This window comes from Leucoraja erinacea, chromosome 3 (genome assembly GCF_028641065.1).
Source record: "Leucoraja erinacea ecotype New England chromosome 3, Leri_hhj_1, whole genome shotgun sequence".
Taxonomy (NCBI): domain Eukaryota; kingdom Metazoa; phylum Chordata; class Chondrichthyes; order Rajiformes; family Rajidae; genus Leucoraja; species Leucoraja erinaceus.
This window is the reverse complement of record NC_073379.1, coordinates 66,383,322-66,403,556: the sequence shown is the minus strand read 5'-3', so window position 1 is coordinate 66,403,556 and position 20,235 is coordinate 66,383,322. Positions and strand designations below refer to the sequence as shown.

Below are 20,235 nucleotides of genomic sequence, written 5' to 3'. Positions count from 1 at the left end.
TGCCCAGAACTGAACATAATATTCTAATTGCAGTGAATTTACATTAATCTATGAGTGTTTCTGGTCTGTATTTATCTTTAAGCATCTGAGCAGTTCCTTGAAAAGTTCAAATTCTTTCTTAATGGAAGTTCACAATAATAATGTTAACCTTTCCTTCCATCAGGAACTAATGGTTTGTGGGACACTTTATTTTCTTCACAATGGAAATATAATGTGGGCTGAGGAATAAGGAGTTTAAGTTTTTAAAGAACATATAACCATATAACAATTACAGCACGGAAACAGACCATCTCGGCCCTTCTAGTCCGTGCTGAACACTTACTCTCACCTAGTCCCATCTACCTGCATTCAGAACATAACCCTCCATTCCTTTCCCGTCCATAAACCTATCCAATTTATTTTTAAATGATAAAATCGAACCTGCCTCCACCACTTCCACTGGAAGCTCATTCCGCACAGCTACCACTCTGAGTAAAGAAGTTCCCCCTCATGTTACCACTAAACTTCTGTCCTTTAATTCTCAAATCATGTCCTCTAGTTTGAATCTTCCCTACTCTCAATGGAAAAAGCTTATCCACGTCAACTCTGTCTATTCCTCTCATCATTTTAAAGACCTCTATCAAATCCCCCTTAACCTTCTGCGCTCAATGAAACAACTGACACAAAAATGATGGGGAGCAAGGTTGGGAAAGTCACCATACTACCAGGTAATCAAGGACAAAGAGTTCTGCATCTTTCGTACAAATGGACAGTGTGAATGGTTGGGATTTCAAGAAGAGTGAATAAGATCTGTGTATAATTAAATGCTGTTAAGTACTGATTCTGAACAGAATTACAACAAGCATGCCAGAAATAACCACATAACCACATAAAGAACACAGTAGTGCTCCTTCATGCTTATTTTTAATCCTTTGTGAGACATGGGCATGACTGACACGAACCATAATTGATGCTTTTCTCTAATTAACCTCAGAAAGCTTTTCCAAACTGCATTTATGAAGTGTTCCTGCATCATAGAACGTAGAGCAATGCAGCACAAGAACAGGCCTTTCGGCCCACAATGTCTGTGCTGAACATGATGCCAAGATCATCTCTTATCTACCTGTGCATAATCCTTATCCATCCATTCCCAGCATATCCAAAAGCATCTTAAATGCCACTATCGTACCTGCCTCAGCCACCAACCCTGGCAGCACATTCCAGGCACTTATCACCCTCTATATAAAAAAGGTTGCCCCGCACAAATCCTTTAAACTATGTCCCCCTCACCTTAAATGCCTTGTAGATCAGTGCATGTTCCTTTAACATAGTGACCTCACCACTACTAACCACTCCCCATTGTCTCTTGTATAATTGTAGTGTCCGCACCTCCAGCTCGCTCTCTAGCTCCAGTGATGACCACGGACAGCTAGTGCAGTGCTTTTTACATGCCTCGAGTATTTGAATTTTCCATCCTGATCACAGGTTCTGACTGTCTACCCTATTTATGCCTAATGGAGCTATTGTAATTTATTTCCATGTCAGGGCAGGTATCCAAATCGTGGAGAACATAGGAATCTTTCCCTACCCGATAATACACAACCTGGTCTGGGAGTTACAAAAGTTGCTAATATTTGTCTTGTTGATGGTACACACAATGAGCGAATGGATGGAATATTTAAGATGATTTATAAGGTGCCAAACAAGAGCATCGCTTTACGATGGATGTTGTACACTTCCAAACAAATGGAGAATATTCCAACATGCCAGTAAAATGGCCTTAAGAAATCAGAAATTGTGTTTGTGCAAGTCCACAACTAGATAACATGCAGGCACTCATCTGCTCTCACAGTGACAATATTGTATGGCTGATCCACTATATTTTCCAGATATCCCTCATGAAAGAAGTGCTATTTAATGTCCAAGAGACCTGGTTAGATTCTCACTAATGGGAGATGGTCAAGGTGGTGTGGTACAAACATTATCTGCCATCTATTTGCTTAAGCCTTATTGTTTCCAGGACTTTCCGCATGATTGCATGGACTGTTTCATTATCTGAGGAACGGCAAATGGAATGGAATACTGTGCACTCATCAGTAAACACTATGATGATGGAAAGTCATTAATAGAGTAGTTGGAGATGGATGGACCAGTATATTTGCCCTGAGAAACTCATGTCCGGCAGTAAAACAATTGGCCTCCAACAAGTACAAACATCTTCCAACCAGCACTTCTTTAACTCCAGTGGCGTAGAGTTTCCCCTTGATTCCTATTGACTTCAGATTCTTGCTGTCTGATCATTCTCACTTCAATCTTCCATGATTTTTCAAGCTTATAACCTAGGGTGTTTAACAATGTAACTGATGACAGAAATCATATCAGAGTGTACTGTGGCATTGGCTCATCAAACTTTGAGCTCAGCACCAGTTATACCAGTATAAATCAAGGTTACAATTTATAGTGACCTCTAATGCAGTGTCCAGAAGCTTATCTGTTTAATCCATGAGATGTGGAGACGTGGGAGGGTTTTTGGAAGACCAGAATCTGCAAGATATGCAACAAAAGCTACTGCAAAATTCCTTGACACAGTGATCATTATTCCAGGATGGAGACATTAATGGGAGGTGGGCAGATCCTGCAATTCCACAATCCCCCCCCCCCCCCCCCCCCACCCCCACCCCCCACCCTTCTTTACTCAGAGTGGTAGCTGTGCGGAATGAGCTTCCAGTGGAAATGGTGGAGGCAGGTTCGATTTTATCATTTAAAAATAAATTGGATAGGTTTATGGACGGGAAAGGAATGGAGGGTTATGGTCTGAATGCAGGTAGATGGGACTAGGTGAGAGTAAGTGTTCGGCACGGACTAGAAGGGCCGAGATGGCCTGTTTCCGTGATGTAATTGTTATATGGTTATATATGGTTATATGTTCTTTAAAAACTTAAACTCCTTATTCCTCAGCCCACATTATATTTCCATTGTGAAGAAAATAAATGCCACAATCCCCCCCCACCCCCCCCCCCCACCCCACCCCTCGTCCATTTTTTGTGCTAGTCCACAACTATCCTGCTCGGTTGTGGTAAACCCCCTGGCCTGGAAACTCCTCTCCCTGAACAAAAGTGTTCTGACCTGAAAAGTCAGAAATGTATGTGCTAGTCCACAACTATCCTGCTCGACTGAATGTCTACTTCAAACCTGCTTCTTGACAAACTGATGGGGAATACTTGGAGGCAACTGAACTGAGTCGCAGAGTAATAAAAATGATAGAGGTTTACAACACAACAGGAAACCACTTCACCCGTAGCAACTAAAACAGGTTTTCTGCTAAACTCCATTTCACAGATCTCAGTCCACTACCATGTGGTATTTATCCAGGCACATTTTTAAATGTGATTATGGTTTCAGCTTCCACCACTATTATAAGCACTTAATTTTTCAGTTAGCTTTGAAGGTCTTTTTTTTTTTTTTTTTTAAACAATGCCATGCATAATATAATTCTAAAAAAATAGCTGTAATTCATTCTCACCATATTCATCACAGTCAGGATAAATCTCCTGACAGCATCAGCTCCATGATAGTTGACCATTGCTGTGTCAGCAACAACGAGAGTTTCCACGTTATAGTCAGGAGCTAATTTATATGTGTATCTCCGGCCTCTTCCTCTATCCAATTGTCTTTTGCTTTTGGGTCTCCTCTTGTCTATAAAGAAAAGTTCTTGGTGAAATATCAAAGGTCATAACAAGAAGAAAAAGCAAGGTTTTATTTCTTTGACCTCGAGATTAAATTCTGAAGCAATTAGGGCAGCACAATGGTGCAGCGGTAGAGTCACTGTCTTACAGCGCCAGAGACCCAGGTTTGATTCTGACTATGGATGCTGCCTGTATGGAGTTTGTACATTCTATTCGCCTCATAACCTGCGTGGGTTTTCTCCTGGAAGCTCCGTTTTCCTCCCACACTCCCAAGACGTACAGGTTTGTAGGCTAATTGGCTTGGTAAAATTGGAAATAGTCCCTAGTATGTGTTGGATAGTGTTAGTGTGCGGGGATCGCTGGTCGGCACTGACTCGGTGGGCTGAAGGGACAGTGTCCCCGTTGTATCTCTAAACTAAACTAAACAATTTGATGAGCATTAGAACGTCACCTTACACCAAAAGGCTGCAGCTCATTCACGATCCCAGCAGGACTTCCAGTATGCATTGCCACAGTTGGCAGCTAAAACACTACCTTTGTATGAAACCAGCCGATAACAAATGAATGTTAACAGCTGCTGTGAGATAATTTGTGGCCTAAGTCTTTTTGCTATCCTTCCTGGAGGTTAAAAATAAATGATTGATTTACCCTGGAGCTGAAAGTAAAGCTGTCAGTTGAACAAATGTATCTTTGAAAATAGTGATAGGCCATTTTTTATGTCAACTTAAAAGAGCACTGAGAGCCTCACCTCAACTTAATGTCCCATCTGAAAGGCAGCAGTTCTGAGAGTGTAGCACCCTGAGAACACTGCCCTATCTGCCTCGATTTTTGCCCTTAAATCGCTCCAATGAATGTAACCCAGAACAGACCCTCATTGAAAGAGCACTTGCAATTTGCTACAATTATTTCTACCTTCAGGACCTGATAGAGAAGATAAAAGCAGCATTTGATGGGACATCAGAGAGATTAGTGCCATATCCCTAAAAACAGTCAAAAATATGAGGAATATAATTCAGTGATTGTTTTATTTTCCCTCATCACTTCGTGACCAGGGAATCCAAAACATGCCGTTACAGCAGATTGAATCAGTCTAGCCACCTATGCAATGGAAATGCAAGCAGTTCCCTTATCGAAATGCAGGAATTAATTTATTCAGGTAGATCTCTCAGGGAAAGGCTGAAGAGGGACCTTGTGGAATATATGAATAAAGGGCGTCACAGTGATGCAGCAGTAGAGATGTTGCCTTACAGTGCCAGAGACGCATGTTCGATCCTGACTACAGGATAGACAGTGTTTGTACGTTCTCCCTATGACCACTTGGATATTCTCCAGAAACTCCGTTTTCCTCCCACACTCCAAAGATGTACTGGCTTGTAGGTTAATTGGCTTCGGTAAAAATTGTAAATTGTCCCTAGTGCTTATGTACAGGGATTACTGGTTGGCGCAGACTCGGTGGGTCGAATGTCCTGTATTTCAACACTAAACTAAGCGAATGACAAAGATGTCTGGTGAAGGGAACTTTTGACGTCTATTTGCAACACAATAGTTAAGGTTCAGAAAAAAAATGCTTTTCTTCAGTTTCTTTAGCCTCACAGCAGAAGAAAAACAGTGGGAATTCTACAGATAAATTGGAGTTTGTGATAGCAGGGGATTTGAAGAGGGAGATAGACTTTTTTTTTCCCCAGATTCATTGATTTCACCACCAGTTTTCAGTTTTTAAATATGTTTATTAAAATTTATCAATCCTTTGATATTAAACGCACTCCTTTGATTTTGACAGAGGATGGGGAATCTGTGGCAGATTGTCACAGATGGCTGTGGAGACCAAGTCAATGGATATTTTTAAGGAAGAGTCCCTGTCCCACTTATGTGTCCTTGGCACGCTAATTACGTGAGCTCATGGTCGCGTTGAGCTGCGACGGTCCCGCGAAGGTTGCGTGCGATTTCATGCACCCCACAGCCGTCTAAGCGCGTGATGTCATTTGAAGATGGACACAAAATGCAGGAGTAACTCAGCGGGCCCGGCAGCATCTCTGTACCTCACAGCTAACACTGCCCCCCAGCTTAGTGTCATCCGCAAACCTGGAGAGATTGCCTTCAATTCCCTCATCCAGATCATTAATATATATTGTAAATAGCTGGGGTCCCAGCACTGAGCCTTGCGGTACCCCCATTAGTCACTGCCTGCCATTGTGAAAAGGACCCGTTTACTCCTGCTCTTTGCTTCCTGTTTGCCAGTCAGTTCTCTATCCACATCAATACTGAACCACCAATGCCATGTGCTTTAAGTTTGTATACTAATCTCTTATGTGGGACCTTGTTGAAAGCCTTATGGAAGTCCAGATACACCACATCCACTGGTTCTCCCCTATCCACGCTACTAGTTACATCCTCGAAAAATTCTATAAGATTCGTCAGACATGATTTACCTTTCGTAAATCCATGCTGACTTTATCCAATGATTTCACCACTTTCCAAATGTGCTGCTATCCCATCTTTAATAACTGACTAGCAGTTTCCCCACTACCGATGTTAGACTAACTGGTCTGTAATTCCCCGTTTTCTCTCTCCCTCCCTTCTTAAAAAGTGGGGTTACGTTTGCTACCCGCCAATCTTCAGGAACTACTCCAGAATCTAAAGAGTTCTGAAAGATTATTACTAATGCATCCACTATTTCTGGAGCTACTTCCTTAAGTACTCTGGGATGCAGCCTATCTGGCCCTGGGGATTTATCGGCCTTTAATCCATTCAATTTTCCCAACACCACTTCCCGACTAACCTGGATTTCACTCAATTCCTCCAACTAGCTTTGACCCGCGGTCCCCTGCTATTTCTGGCAGATTATTTATGTCTTCCTTAGTGAAGACGGAACCAAAGTAGTTATTCAATTGGTCCGCCATATCCTTGTTCCCCATGATCAACTCATCTGTTTCTGACTGCAAGGGACCTACATTTGTTTTAACTAATCTCTTTCTTTTCACATATCTATAAAAACCTTTGCAGTCAGTTTTTATGTTCCCTGCCAGTTTTCTTTCATAATCTATTTTTCCTTTCCTAATTAAGCCCTTTGTCCTCCTCTGCTGGTCTCTGAATTTCTCCCATTCCTCCGGTATGCTGCTTTTTCTGGCTAATTTGTACGCATCATCCTTCGCTTTGATACTATCCCTGATTTCCCTTGTTATCCACGGATGCACTACCTTCCCCGATTTATTCTTTTGCCAAACTGGGATGAACAATTTTTGTAGTTCATCCATGCAGTCTTTAAAGGTCTTCCATTGCATATCCACCGTCAACCCTTTTAGAATTAATTGCCAGTCAATCTTGGTCAATTCACGTCTCATACCCTCAAAGTTACCTTTCTTTAAGTTCAGAACCATTGTTTCTGAATTAACAATGTCACTCTCCATCCTAATGAAGAACTCAACCATATTATGGTCACTCTTGCCCAAGGGGGCACATACAACAAGACTGCTAACTAACCCTTCCTCATTACTCAATACCCAGTCTAAAATAGCCTGCTCTCTCGTTGGTTCCTCTACATTTTGATTTAGATAACTATCCCGCATACATTCCAAGAAATCCTCTTCCTCAGCACCCCTGCCAATTTGATTCACCCAATCTATATGTAGATTGAAGTCACCCATTATAACTGTTTTGCCTTTGTCGCACGCATTTCTAATTTCCTGTTTGATACCATCTCCAACTTCACTACTACTGTTAGGTGGCCTGTACACAACACCCACCAGCGTTCTCTGCCCCTTAGTGTTTCGCAGCTCTACCCATACTGATTCCACATCCTCCAAACTAATGTCCTTCTTTTCCATTGCGTTAATCTCCTCTCTAACCAGCAAAGCTACCCCACCTCCTTTTCCTTTCTGTCTATCCCTCCTGAATATTGAATATCCCTGGATGTTCAGCTCCCAGCCTTGGTCACCCTGGCGCCATGTCTCCGTGATCCCAACTATATCATAATCATTAATGGCTATCTGCACGTTCAACTCATCCACCTTATTACGAATACTCCTTGCATTGAGACACAAAGCCTTCAGGCTTGTTTTTACAATGCTCTTACCCCTTATACAATTATGTTGAAAAGTGGCCCTTTTTGATTTTTGCCCGGGTTTTGTCTGCCTGCCACTTTTACTTTTCACCTTGCTACCTATTGCTTCTACCGTCATTTTACACCTCCTGCCTCTCTGCTCTTGTACCCATCCCCCTGCCACATTAGTTTAAATCCTCCCCGACACCACTAGCAAACACTCCCCCAAGGACATTGGTTCCATTCCAGCCCAGGTGCAGACCGTCCTGTTTGTACTGGTCCCACCTCCCCCAGAACTGGTTCCAATCCTCTAAAAATTTGAATCCCTCCCCCTTGCACCATTTTTCAAGCCACGTATTCATCTGCAAATATGGTTTGTTTTAAGTAAAAGGGCACTGCCTGCAAATGGATGTTTGGGTGCTTTGGCTTGAAGTTGAAAAGCATTACTTACTGCAAATGGTGGCTTGGGTGCTTTGGCTTGAGGTTGAAAGCCACTGCAAAGTGGTGGCATGGGTGCTTTGCTTGAAATTGAAAGGCATTACTTACTGCAAATGATGGCTTGGTTGCTTTGGCTTGAAGTTGAAAGGCACTACTTACTGCAAATGGTGTCTTGGGTGCTTTGGTTTGAAGTTGAAAGGCACTACTTACTGCAAATGGTGGCGTGGGTGTGCTTGAAGTTGCACTACTTACTGCAAATGGTTGAAGTTGATAGGCACTACTTACTGCAAATGGTGGCATGAAGTTGAAAGGCACTACTTACTGCAAATGGTGGCTTGAGTGCTTTGGCTCGAAGTTGAAAGGCACTGCTTACTGCAAATAGTGGCTTGGGTGCTTTGGCTTGAAGTTGAAAGGCACTACTTACTGCAAATGGTGGCTTGGGTGCTTTGGCTTGAAGTTAAACGGCACTACTGCAAATGCACTTACTTCCTGTTTGCACTGTATATTGATTTTAGATAAAACGCTACCACGTACAGCTGTGATTTTTGGCCATCTTACTCAGTCCCCCCTCTGCTGAGCAAGTGCAGAGAATTCTTCCCATCAATGAGAAATAAAAGTGTTATTAGTGTTTAAAAAATGATGAGAATCCCTCTCCTGTCAATCACACCCTGAAAGCCACACCTTTTTCAGTGGGAGGGGGAGGGGTTATAAAACCCAGAAGTGTGGGTGTGGCTCAGTCTCTGCATGATGGGGGAGGGAGAGGTCATGACTGTCTGAGGTGTGAATCAACTGAACACACCGAATGTCTACTGAACTGTGAGTTTGGTGTTTTGTGTGGTTTTTGATGATGGTTTCACCCTGCATGAAATGGTATGAAGCTGCATTTGAATTTGGTGGCCTTGGACCCTGCTTGAAGTGGAATGAAACTGCACTGAATTTGGTAGCCTTGGATCCAGCTTGAAGTGGTTTGAAACTGCACTTGAATTCGGTGGCCTTGCACCCTGCTCACAGTGGTAAGAAACTGCACGTGAATTTGGTGGCCTTGCACTGCTTGAAATCGTAGGAACATGGATTTGAATTTGGTGGCCTTGCACCCTGCTTGAAATGGAATTTCAAGGAATAGTCACAAGTCAACTGCCAGCCCACCAGCCGTGAGTGAGCTGCCAGCAGATCAGGCTTGAGGGACTGAGCTGCCACCCCAAGAACCCATACCAGCACTCCAGAAAGCCACCCCACTCGCCACCAATATTGGAATTGGTGGAGAGGTGGAATATTGCTTCGGGGGACCAGCCCTCCCGTGTGAACATGGGACCCAACGGGTCCCACTTAGTCTAGTAAATTACTAAAACTCTCATCTTGTTTGGATGTCTGGTGCATAGTGCGTGTGAGTGAGATCCTGAAATTATACCAAAACAGTGCACTATAGCGCTATAATTGTTGCACCACCTTACTCACAATTGTCCTGTGGTATGTTTTCAACAAGTTTCGTTCACATTGATGTTATATTTTACAAGTCATCACATTTTTAAGTTTACAAAATCCAGTTTGAGAAAGAATCACTTCAACACTTCAGTGCCAGTTGCTGGTAGTTACAGTTATGTTACAATGGGATCTCATTTGCAACAATATTTGAATCAAAGAACACTTATTCCCGGCAGAGCGAGGCTGAACAGGAGGGGGAGGGAGTGTTGGGAAAGAATTTGAATTTTTTTTAAGTCCCTGCAGCAAGTGCTTTCATTTTTTTTTGTTTAAAAAGAGGGAGGATGAGAACCTATGGGTGTGTGGTGGAATATTGCGTTGGGGGTCTATATATATATGTATATAAATGTATAGAAAGGAAAGTAGGTGGAAGGGAAGGGAAGGGGGGGAAATAAGTACAGGTCCAGGTAGGGCACAGGGGAGATAGGGGCTGGGAGAAAAAGAAAGGGAGGGGTGAGCAGCTGGGGAATTGAAATACCACAGATAGACAAAAAATGCTGGAGTAACGCAACGGGTTAGTAACATCTCTGTGAAGAAAATGGATAGGTGACATTTTGCGTCGGGACCCTTCTTCAGACTCATCGCCGCCAATTTAAATCCCACTATTTAAATTAATTTGAAATTAATAAAACTAGCAGTGGTAATGGGAGCTAATGTCTATTTGGGTTGTTAATGCTTTTTTAGGGAGGCACATTTGCCACCCTACCCTACTGTAATGCTTCCTCACCATAAATCACTAACATCATGAAGTTTACATTCAAGACAGAAACATCTTTGTATGCCATGCAATGATAATTTATTAGATACAGCATGATAACATTATTATGACTACTGAGCAACACTGAGACTACTGATCTGCAAATGCTGATTTATTATTTAAAAAAAAGGCAAAGTGCTGGAGTAATTCAGCAGGTCAGGCAGCATCATTGGATAACCTATCCATATTATCAGACAACTGAACTGTCCTCTCATCAGCTAGAGCAAGGTCCTGGCCTCCCATTTACCTCATTGGAGACATTTTGAACTATCGTTAATCAAACTTCAATGTTATATCCTGCACTAAATGCACCCTTTACCCTATATCGGTGCACTGTGGACAGATTGATTGCATTCATGTATAGTCTTTTCTTTGACTCTACTGGACGCAACCAAAACCTCTCCACAGTATCTCGGTACACACGACAAAACTAAAACTAAAGATGTGACTGACCCGCTGCATTACTCCAGCACTTTGTGTCTATTTTCATAGCTACTGTTAATTTTGTTTAATCCAGAGACCAAGCATTATTTTTATATCTATGCTGTTTGGCGCTTGACCCAAGTTAATATTGAAAACACTCAGTGAAAAATAAGAAAAGGTGAAAATCCCATACTTGCATAACAAGAAATCACCTTTGGCAATACTAGTAAATGAACTCTTAGCACATACAAATGACAGTCTTCTACCTATTGTGTTATGTGTTAATCCTTCTAAAATAAAACATTTGGCACCTGTATTAAAAGAGCAAGAGAATAGTATGTCAGTTAAACACTTTAAGTATCATATTGCAAACTGTGCTTTCTTGGCTATAAATTAGCAAGACCATACGGAAAAGTTAGTTAACCTACAGACATCTGCACAGCATTCAAGTAGAGCCCAAAGATTATGTTGGAAGTGTACCTGCAGAAATGCCACATAAAGTTTGCGATGCCTGCTTTTCAGCAGATTTTTCATCCATCGATCGTTTCCTTCTGTATACGCGATGCGCATATCCCGTTACAGCCGTGGTGTGATTCAGCGGTTCAATAAATATAAACTCTTCATTAATCTGAATAAACCCCATCTAAAAAAAGAGTAGGAAAATACATATAAGAAGTCTGTCATTTAGATATCGGTGAATCTACTGCATGTGCTCATTTTAGACACACAGCATCTCTGTGTGACTTGATGGCAAAGTGTATTAGATTTCTGTCATTTCAACACTAAGACTTAGGCTTGGATCCAGCACAGTCAAACAGGATAAAGGTTTCCTTCTTCTCTTGGCAGCTGATAAGATCAAAAGTTAAATATGTTTGCACGGTCTAAATTTGCTTCTCAAAGCAAACCAAGGCCATGGCACAAAATTGAATTGGAAAGGTCGCGCTGGAACAGCGGGAGATGTTCTGGAGTTTAGCCATTAGAAAGGGAATCCTTCCTTGCATTTGCCCTATGTTACACCTGACCTGCATCTCCATGATTTTGTCAGGGAGTGACAGGCGGAAAACTCTTGTATTCTCCAGTTGTTAATTCCTCACTTTGATGGATGAACTCACATTCCCCACTTCATTTCCCAGACTGATCACAAACTTCAAACCTCCCACACGGCAACCCTTCGGAATGTCGCCCTGGGTCTGAGAACGCACCATGGGATTGATGCAGCAGCAGGACAATATCAAAAAACACTAAATAAAAACCCAGTCAATTACAGTATCTCCTTTGGCTAACTGACCTACAAATCCATTGCAGTCAATAAAAATATACAATACTATATATAAAACTTGTCTCAGATACAAATACAAGATAAGCAAATTAAAACAAGTCACTGATATACTGATCACACTTCTACTGGCAAGACATTCAAAGATGGATGGAGACACCAGAGGCTGCAGATGCTGGAATCTTGAGCAAAGCACAGTGTTGGAAGAACTTTGCAGGTCAGATAGCATCCGTGGAAGGAAATGGACAGGTGATGTTTTCAGTCACCATCCTTCTTCAGACTGGCAGTACACAGGGTACAAAATTGGCAAACAAAGGGAGGGGTGGGCCCAATCCTGGAATGAGATAGGCAAATACATGTGAAGGGACGGTGCTAGCAGAGTAACAAAGGCTGAAGGTGAAATGGAGACACAAGGCTGTCAGATAAGGAAAGAAGACGGTGGGGGGAAAAGTGTAAAGTCGGAGAGATGGATATATGTGCAAGTGGACAGGGGAAGAGGAAAAAGATGCATTAAAAAGAAATGGGGAGATGATTGGAAGGAGAGGGGAAAGGAACAGGGTGACAGGGGTGGTTGGAGAAAGGTGTGCACCCCTGGTGTGGTGCAGGAGGAGTGAGAGTTTCCCCTGGCACCGACCACATGCATACCTTTCTCCCACTGACCCCATCACCTTTTACCTTTCACCTCCATCCATTCACCTCCCACCCCTCCCAATGCCAAGTCCCCCTATTCCCTTTTGTCCCCCTCTTTCACCTCCCCCCTGACCATTCCCATCCATATCCCTCCCTCCGGCTTTGCATTTTATTCCTCATCTTCTTCCTATATCAGACGCCCTTTTGTCTCCATTTCACCTCTGGCCTCTACCCATCTGTGAGTCAACCCCCGACTCAACTGTACCCACTTATCACTTGCCAGGCTTTGAGGAACCCCTACATCTCTTTTCCAGCTTTCTCCCCTCCATCATTCTGAAGAAGGATCCCAGCCCCATCATCAATTAATTCCCTCCACAGATGCTGCCTGACCCGCTGAACTTCTCCAGCACTTTGTTCTTTCAGTTCAAACCTATAGATGTCTTTGAAGTTTACTATAACACAATGGGAATAGATTTATTTATCAGTTTGGAAAAACACAAATCGATACTCTTATTTTAAAGATCAAGGAATTTATTCAAAAACTTAATTATTGTTAATATATATTCTAATTAAGTAATATTTCTTCTTTTTAACTCCTTGCTATCCTTCTCTAGTTATGAGTGTTTGACCATATGACATTTAACACTGGTATCCCTTCATGAGTTGCTGGAGATCTGCTTTTTCCTGATGCCCTTCTCCTTTCATTAAACCTTCCAAATATCTAATCCAGAGGAAAATTTAATCATTGTCCACCTAGCATTATGTACAAGCAAGACCACTGCCTACTAGTTGTAATCTTGTCCCATCTATTCAGTCCTACTGATATCAATGGAATTTGAATCAACGGAGCTACTGCAACCCATTGCCAACACAAATCCAAGTTTAACGCAAGCAACAAAAGACAATTTATCAAATCTAATCTCCCTCCAGTGGCATAACCAACAACTGTTGAAATTTACCTCTTAGAAATAGTAAAAAATTCTAATTTTCACTCCTTCCACCCAATGAGCCACTGTGAAAACTGCATAGATGGAATTATTTTCTACTTCCATGGGCTATACTAGTAAAATACAACTAATGACAGCAGGATTGGTTATATCTAAAGAGTACAATGCATGATGAATTTGCTCCCTCATGAAGTAAAATTACTGTGATGCATTATATGGAAAAAGCTACAGAAACGCGATGGTCCTTGGAGCTTTAAGAACAGATACCAATGTTAACTACTGTCTGGTGCCTTCTATTGGCAAAAATGGATCAAAACTTCTTTCCGCTAAATTGGGAAAAGCACAATCAATGGCATTTTTCCTTTTTGCACTAAACAGCAAAATATTTTGAATTTAGAGCAATTTTTATTGCCTCCCCAAAAATACATATCCTATCATTCTAATTAACAATGATAAGGGCATTAAAATGAAGCATTGTAGTGATCAACCCATTAGGGTACGCCTCTGTTGGGCTTCTGCTGTTGGAATAACTTAGGTCACATATCGTGATTAAGATCCAAAGACTTTATTAGCGTTACAGCATTGGGAACTTCATCTTAATACATAACTCAAGAGAAAGGGCTGAGAAATTTCTGTTAAACTAGTGGGCGTAGTTACAAAGTATGACATAACGCGAGTGACACTGATATACATCCTCCCTCTCAAAGAATTAAATGTCAGTATAAAACCATTGACTAAATAAGGCATGCATGGCAATTGATAATAAGCTGGAGGAAAGTCAAACATATATTGGGTACTTCACGGTGGGCTTGCATACACGACCAGCATGTGTGCGATTAAAACCATCTTTGTTTTTCCCCACCGGGGACAGAGACCAGCATTCCTGGTGATGAAACAGGGGACTGCAGCGCAGGAAGAGGGGGCGTCGCCACTGGCAAAGTAGCCGCTCCCGAAGTGGGTTGTTGTGCTGGTGTAGGCGGATTAATGCCGCGGGGCACAGACGGCAGTAAACGTGTACGGTCTGGAAAATACGGAGGTGGAGCTGGCTCATTCACAGGCAGGATATGTTGTCTGTTACTCCTGTACGTGCCGCTATCGGCACTGACCAGATATGAGCGTGGCTCAGAAACAGTTCCAGAAATAACACCAATACGGTCATGGCCTTTGTCAGTTTGCAAACGAACCACCTGCTCCTTGGTTAATGGTGGCAGCGGCCTACTTATCTTGTCATACCAGTGTTTTTGAATGTCATGCTTTTGTTGTAACCTGGACTGGACTTCCGATGGTGGAACCACCTGTGCGATCAATGCCTGATCCGTCACAGGCACCGTGGCTCGGGTCTGCCTTGACAATAGATGTTGAGCAGGTGAACCCAAAATTGGGTCGCGGGAGATAGATTGAGCAGATCCAGGTATTAGCTCTGTACGATCATTCCATGAGCTGTTTGGCACTCTTGACAGCCCGCTCAGCTAGTCCATTCGACTGTGGATATTCAGGGCTGCTGGTGATGTGGCAAAAATCCCAGTGTGCAGCAAAGTCCTTGAAGTGTTGGCTGGTAAATTGACTGCGGTTATCAGATAACAGTATGCACGGAGCTCCGTGGTCTGCAAAATGGCGAGCAAGCTTCAAAACTACCCCACGAGAAGTGGGGCTGCTAAGAAAATCAATGTCAAATCATCCAGAATACGAATCGACAAGTACCAGGTACTGCTTGCCATGCAAATATGTCAGTTGCCACTGTAGACCACAGGAGTGCAGGAGCCGGATGTAAAAGAAGTGGTTGCTTTTGTTGATGAGTGCAGGGCTCGAAATTAACGGTTGCCCGGGTGCCAATGACCACTCAAACTGCCGCCGGGCAACCTAAACGACGAGTCATTTTGCCCGGCTTGGCAACTTGGTTTATACCGAAGATAGACACAAAAAACTGGAGTAACTCCGCGGGTCCGGCAGCATCTCTGGAGAAAAGGAACATGACGTTTTGTGTCGGCGACTGTTGTGGGAAAGACGCTAAGTGTGGCGTGACGGAGGGTCGGATCGAATGTCGGGCGGCGGCGGCAATGGCTCCATCTCCTCCTCCTCCCGCACCCAGCCCCGCCCCGCCCCGCCTGATAGCGGCAGCTGCTGCCACTCCGCCAACGGCGCTTTCAAAACAGACCCTTGGAGGAGGGAGGTGTCAGTCAGAGGGGGAAGTAGAGTAGGGGGGTGTGATTGGAGGAGGGAGATGAGCCAAAACACTCTCGGCAGCCCTGAACCGCAGCCAGGTCCGATCCTGGTCTCCGGCGCTGCAATCGCTGCCGAACCGCCACTGGACCGTCCTCACCCGAGAGCCCCCCCCACACGATCGGGGGTGGCCAGAGGCGTCGGGAGTCAGAAGGGTGCAGCGCCCCCAGCCAGTGCGGAGAAGCAGCGTTAAACCCAGCTCACTCTGCCTGTCCCGCCAGGTTAACCAACAGTCATGTCTGGATTGAGACAGGGTTGTAGGCGAGACAGGCAGAGTTCAGCAGAAATCACCGTTCACAGAAGCCTCCGAAGCCTCGCGTGTGTGTGTGAGTGTACGCATGTGCGCGCGGCCGCTAAGATATTCTGTCCGCGGTCCCCTCCATAATTTGGTTGCGATTTATGTGCCTGACATGCGTTGTCCGAGGAGCATTGGCCTTCCTTCCCACCTCCTCTGCCCCTTCCTCTCTCTCTCTCGCTCTCTCTCATACGCCCCCTCCACTCCCCTTATCTTGAGACCCCCCCTCTCCATCCTGCACTGATCCCCATTCCTGTCTCTATTCAGTCCTCACTGACATCCCCTGTGCTCCTGACTCTCCTGCCACTCATCAATCCTACACCGGTCCCCCCCCCCTGTAATGACCCCCCCCCCCCCCCCCCCCCCCCCCCCCCCATCTATTTATCCTGCACTGATCTCCCTAGCCACCTCGCATTGATTCTCCTGCCACTCATCAATCCTACACCGGTCTCCCAATTCATCCTGTACTGACCGCCTTCCCATCCATCCTGCACTGCTCACCCCTTCATCCTGCACAGATCCCCCCCATCCATCCTGCACAGATCCCCCCCATTCAACCCCACTGACATCCCCCGCGCTCTCCCCTCATAATTTTACCTACTACAACCAACACTCACTAATTTCCCTGCCTCAATCCATCCAATCCACACCGATTCATACATGCAATGTGTAAAAAGAGTTGAGATACCGTATTATAATTTTGCTGCATGTCATTGTGGTATATATCATGTCTTGATTGGTGAATATGTTAGTTTGTGACTTTATTTGAGGCAGAAATAATATGTGATTGCATAATTCTGACTGGTAACTACGCACTTCGTCTGAGCACGCGTCATGCAAGCCATCTTAAATGACCACCTAAAATGTCATTTGGAAACCTAAAAAGCTGCCAAGGTTGCCCGGCTGGCAACAGGGGAAAAAAGAGTTAAGCGAGAGCCCTGTGAGTGGCCAAGCTGTTATACACTGCACAGTACGCCACATTCTCTGTAATGTATTCGGCTATGCCAGGCCAGTAAAACATGTTTCCTGCTCGTAGGACGGTGGCTTCAGCGCCTGGGTGCCTGCATGGACAGCCTCAAAATATTTGCTGTTGTGGCGGTACTAGGGGAGTAGGCCACTCTGGTTCATCCCCCTCAGCACTTGATGGACAGGTCCGGGGGCGGCTTCCAGCTACGAAGATAGGAGCAGGGATTTTTGACATGAGACCAGTCTTCAGTCTCTCACTGAAACAGAGAGTCGTGTGCTCATTAAATAATCTACTGAATTTGCCTGGCATCTCGGCTTCATTCCGGGCTCTCCCACGCACCTGCTACACCATGCAGTGAAGCAGGGACCATAGCCTTATGTCCTTCTACAATAATGCCATCCTGCAGCACTAGCTCATCGCGGACAGGCAGCAGAACGTTGTAGTGTTTGTCTGGCGCTTAATGAAGGAGGCGAGCAACCATAAGGTACTGTCAGCAGCAGCGTGGGCAACCAAATCCTCCACACAGGACAAGGGAATAAAGGACACAGTCATTACGATAAAGTCATCATCCGGCAAGAACGGACCGGCACAGGTCTTCTGGGGTGCAGGCGAGAGAATGTCAGCCAGGTGCATATCCTTACCTCGTTTGTAGGTCAGAACAATGTCATATTTTTGAAGTTGCAGCAGCATCCGCTGTTGGCGCGCTGGAGAGGCATGAATCGGTTTGTTAAAGATGCTGATCAGAGTTTGGTGGTCGGTTTGAATCGTGACCGTATGTCCAAAGATAAAGTCATTAAATTTCTTGCTGCCAGTAGCTCTTTCTCAATTTGGGCATAGCGTTGTTCTTTGGCAGTCATAGTGCGCGAGGCATAGACAACAGGCTTATTGCCGCTACCATCATTTTGAAGACTTACTGAGCTTAGTCCGTGTTGTGAAGCATCACAAGTCAGTGTGACCGGTCGTTTAGGATCAAAATAAGCACGAGTAGGAGCACAAGACATCTGCTGCCTAAGATGGTCGAACGCCCTCTGCTATTGCTCGTGCCAGGTCCAAGCAGTGTCTTTGTTTGTAGCTAGCGCAACGGGGCTAATATTTCACTGAAGTCCGGAATAAATTTGCTCAAGTAGTTCACCATGCCACGGAATCTTTGTAGACTGAGCATGTCTGTGGGTGCTGGGAGCTCGCTGATGGCACTGGTTTCCGCCGGATCAGTTTTTAGGCCGTCGAGCAGAAGTTCAACATGGTGTCAGAGTGTACGGACTCACTCCTTGCTTAATTATATTGCTTTTATTTTAGTTTGTTGATTTCTCCGATATATATTACTATGGCTTCGGCTCTCAGAAAACCAGAGATTGTTTGACGAAGACCTCGCAGAACGGTGGCGCAAATTTGAAGAGGATTTCTCAATTTACATTGAAGCAGCTCACCCGACTGCTGCTCCCGGTGTTCGAGCATCAATTCTTCTTAATCTAGCAGGCACAGAAGCTGCCCGACATGCCAGAAGATTTCACTATGAACCGGCTAGGTTTGATCAAGCTGGTGTTCGGATCACTCCCGCTGAGTCTATCCATGACCCTGATTGCCTATTACGCAAATTCCAACAGTTATGTGAGTTACGCACTAACTTGGTCATGGAGAGGCATTTGTTCTTTTCCCGAAGCCAGAGACAGGGTGAGCCAGTGGAGATGTATGTCAGTGCCTTGAAGCACATTGCCAGTCGATACGCTTTCAGGGATATATGTGATAGCCTAGTCCGTGACCGTTTGGTCTATGGTGTCCGCAATGATAAATTACACAATGAGTTACTACGGGATGCTGAGCTTTCTCTAGAGTCTGCTGAAAACCGCTGTCACACTGAAGTGGCTGACGCTCATACAAAAGGTTTAGGGCACTCTGCTGGTCATGAAATGTAGCCGGCATGTCTTATCAAATCTCTTTAGCCGTTCTCCTCAGTGCCCGACAACTCTATCGTGAGACTAATAGACAATTGTTTTAACTATGGGGGTTTGCATGCTGCTGCTCATGACCGTTGCCCTGCATACGGAAAATTATGTAGATTTTGTAACCAAAGGAATCATTTCTTCAAATGCTGCCACTCACGGAGTAACAAACAAGGCAATCTGTTAATTCACTTGGCCATGAGAACTTGCTCTCGGAATGCTCTCAACCAGCTCCCATGGATTTGCAGGCTGCTAGCGAAGGTTTTGACTTGGATGTGCATTCCCTGTCTGGTTCAATACGCAAACAACTAGACCCCAAGGTCGCTTTGCTCGTTAATGGCAAGAACTTTTTTCTAAAAGTTGACACAGGGGCCAGATGTAATGTGATCTGTCTAGCTATGTTGAAAAAATTACGAAAACAGAGACTGTCACTCCTACGGCTGCCTCCTCCCATTTCAGGAGGTCCAGTGCACCCTATCGGTCAAGTCAAGTTACGCTGCTGTCTTAACTCACGTGTCCACAACCTGAGTTTCTATGTTGTTCGTGAGGATGTGCCATCTCTGCTGGGTGCCAATGCTTGTCACGACCTGGAACTTGACTCTTTCACCCTGTCTGTTTGTCATCAGATTACAACCTGTGACTTTAGCCAACAAATCCTGACCCAATACAAAACTTTGTTTGACGACAAGCTGGGCAGGTTGCCTGTTAAGTACACAATTACCATTAACCCTGAGATAATCCCAGTTGTCCATCCAGCACACAATATTCCACATGCTATGCAGTACTGTGTTCAAAGTGAACTCAACAGAATGGTGTCTCCAGGTGTGATTGCTCCCATCGCTGACCCTTCGGATTGGGTCTCCACCATGGTTGTGGCAACGAAGAAGAATAAAGATGAAATACGGATTTGTATCAGCCCTAAGGACTTAAACACAGCCATTAAATTACCTCACTATCACACTTCTGACACCATGTCGAGTTTCTGCTGTTGGAATAACTTAGTAACACAGTGATTAAGATCCAAGGACTTTATTAGCCTTACATCATAGGTAACTTCAACTTAATACGTAACTCAAGACTGAAAGAGAAAGGGCTGAGAAGCTTTTTGTTAAACTACTGGGCGTAGCTACAAAGTATGACTCATAACATGAGTGACACT

At 44.2% G+C, this 20,235-nt stretch overlaps 1 protein-coding gene across 1 annotated transcript in view; it reads right to left on the bottom strand.

Annotated features, from left to right (window-relative positions):
* Positions 1-20,235, bottom strand: part of LOC129695676 (A disintegrin and metalloproteinase with thrombospondin motifs 19-like) — a 392,435-nt gene that overhangs the window by 358,325 nt on the left and 13,875 nt on the right. Inside the window, exons 3-4 of the mRNA XM_055632842.1 lie at positions 11,282-11,444; positions 3,503-3,675 (exon numbers count right to left, since the gene is read on the bottom strand). Of these exons, the coding sequence (XP_055488817.1) occupies positions 3,503-3,675; positions 11,282-11,444 (336 nt within the window). The remainder of the gene's footprint in view (positions 1-3,502; positions 3,676-11,281; positions 11,445-20,235) is intronic.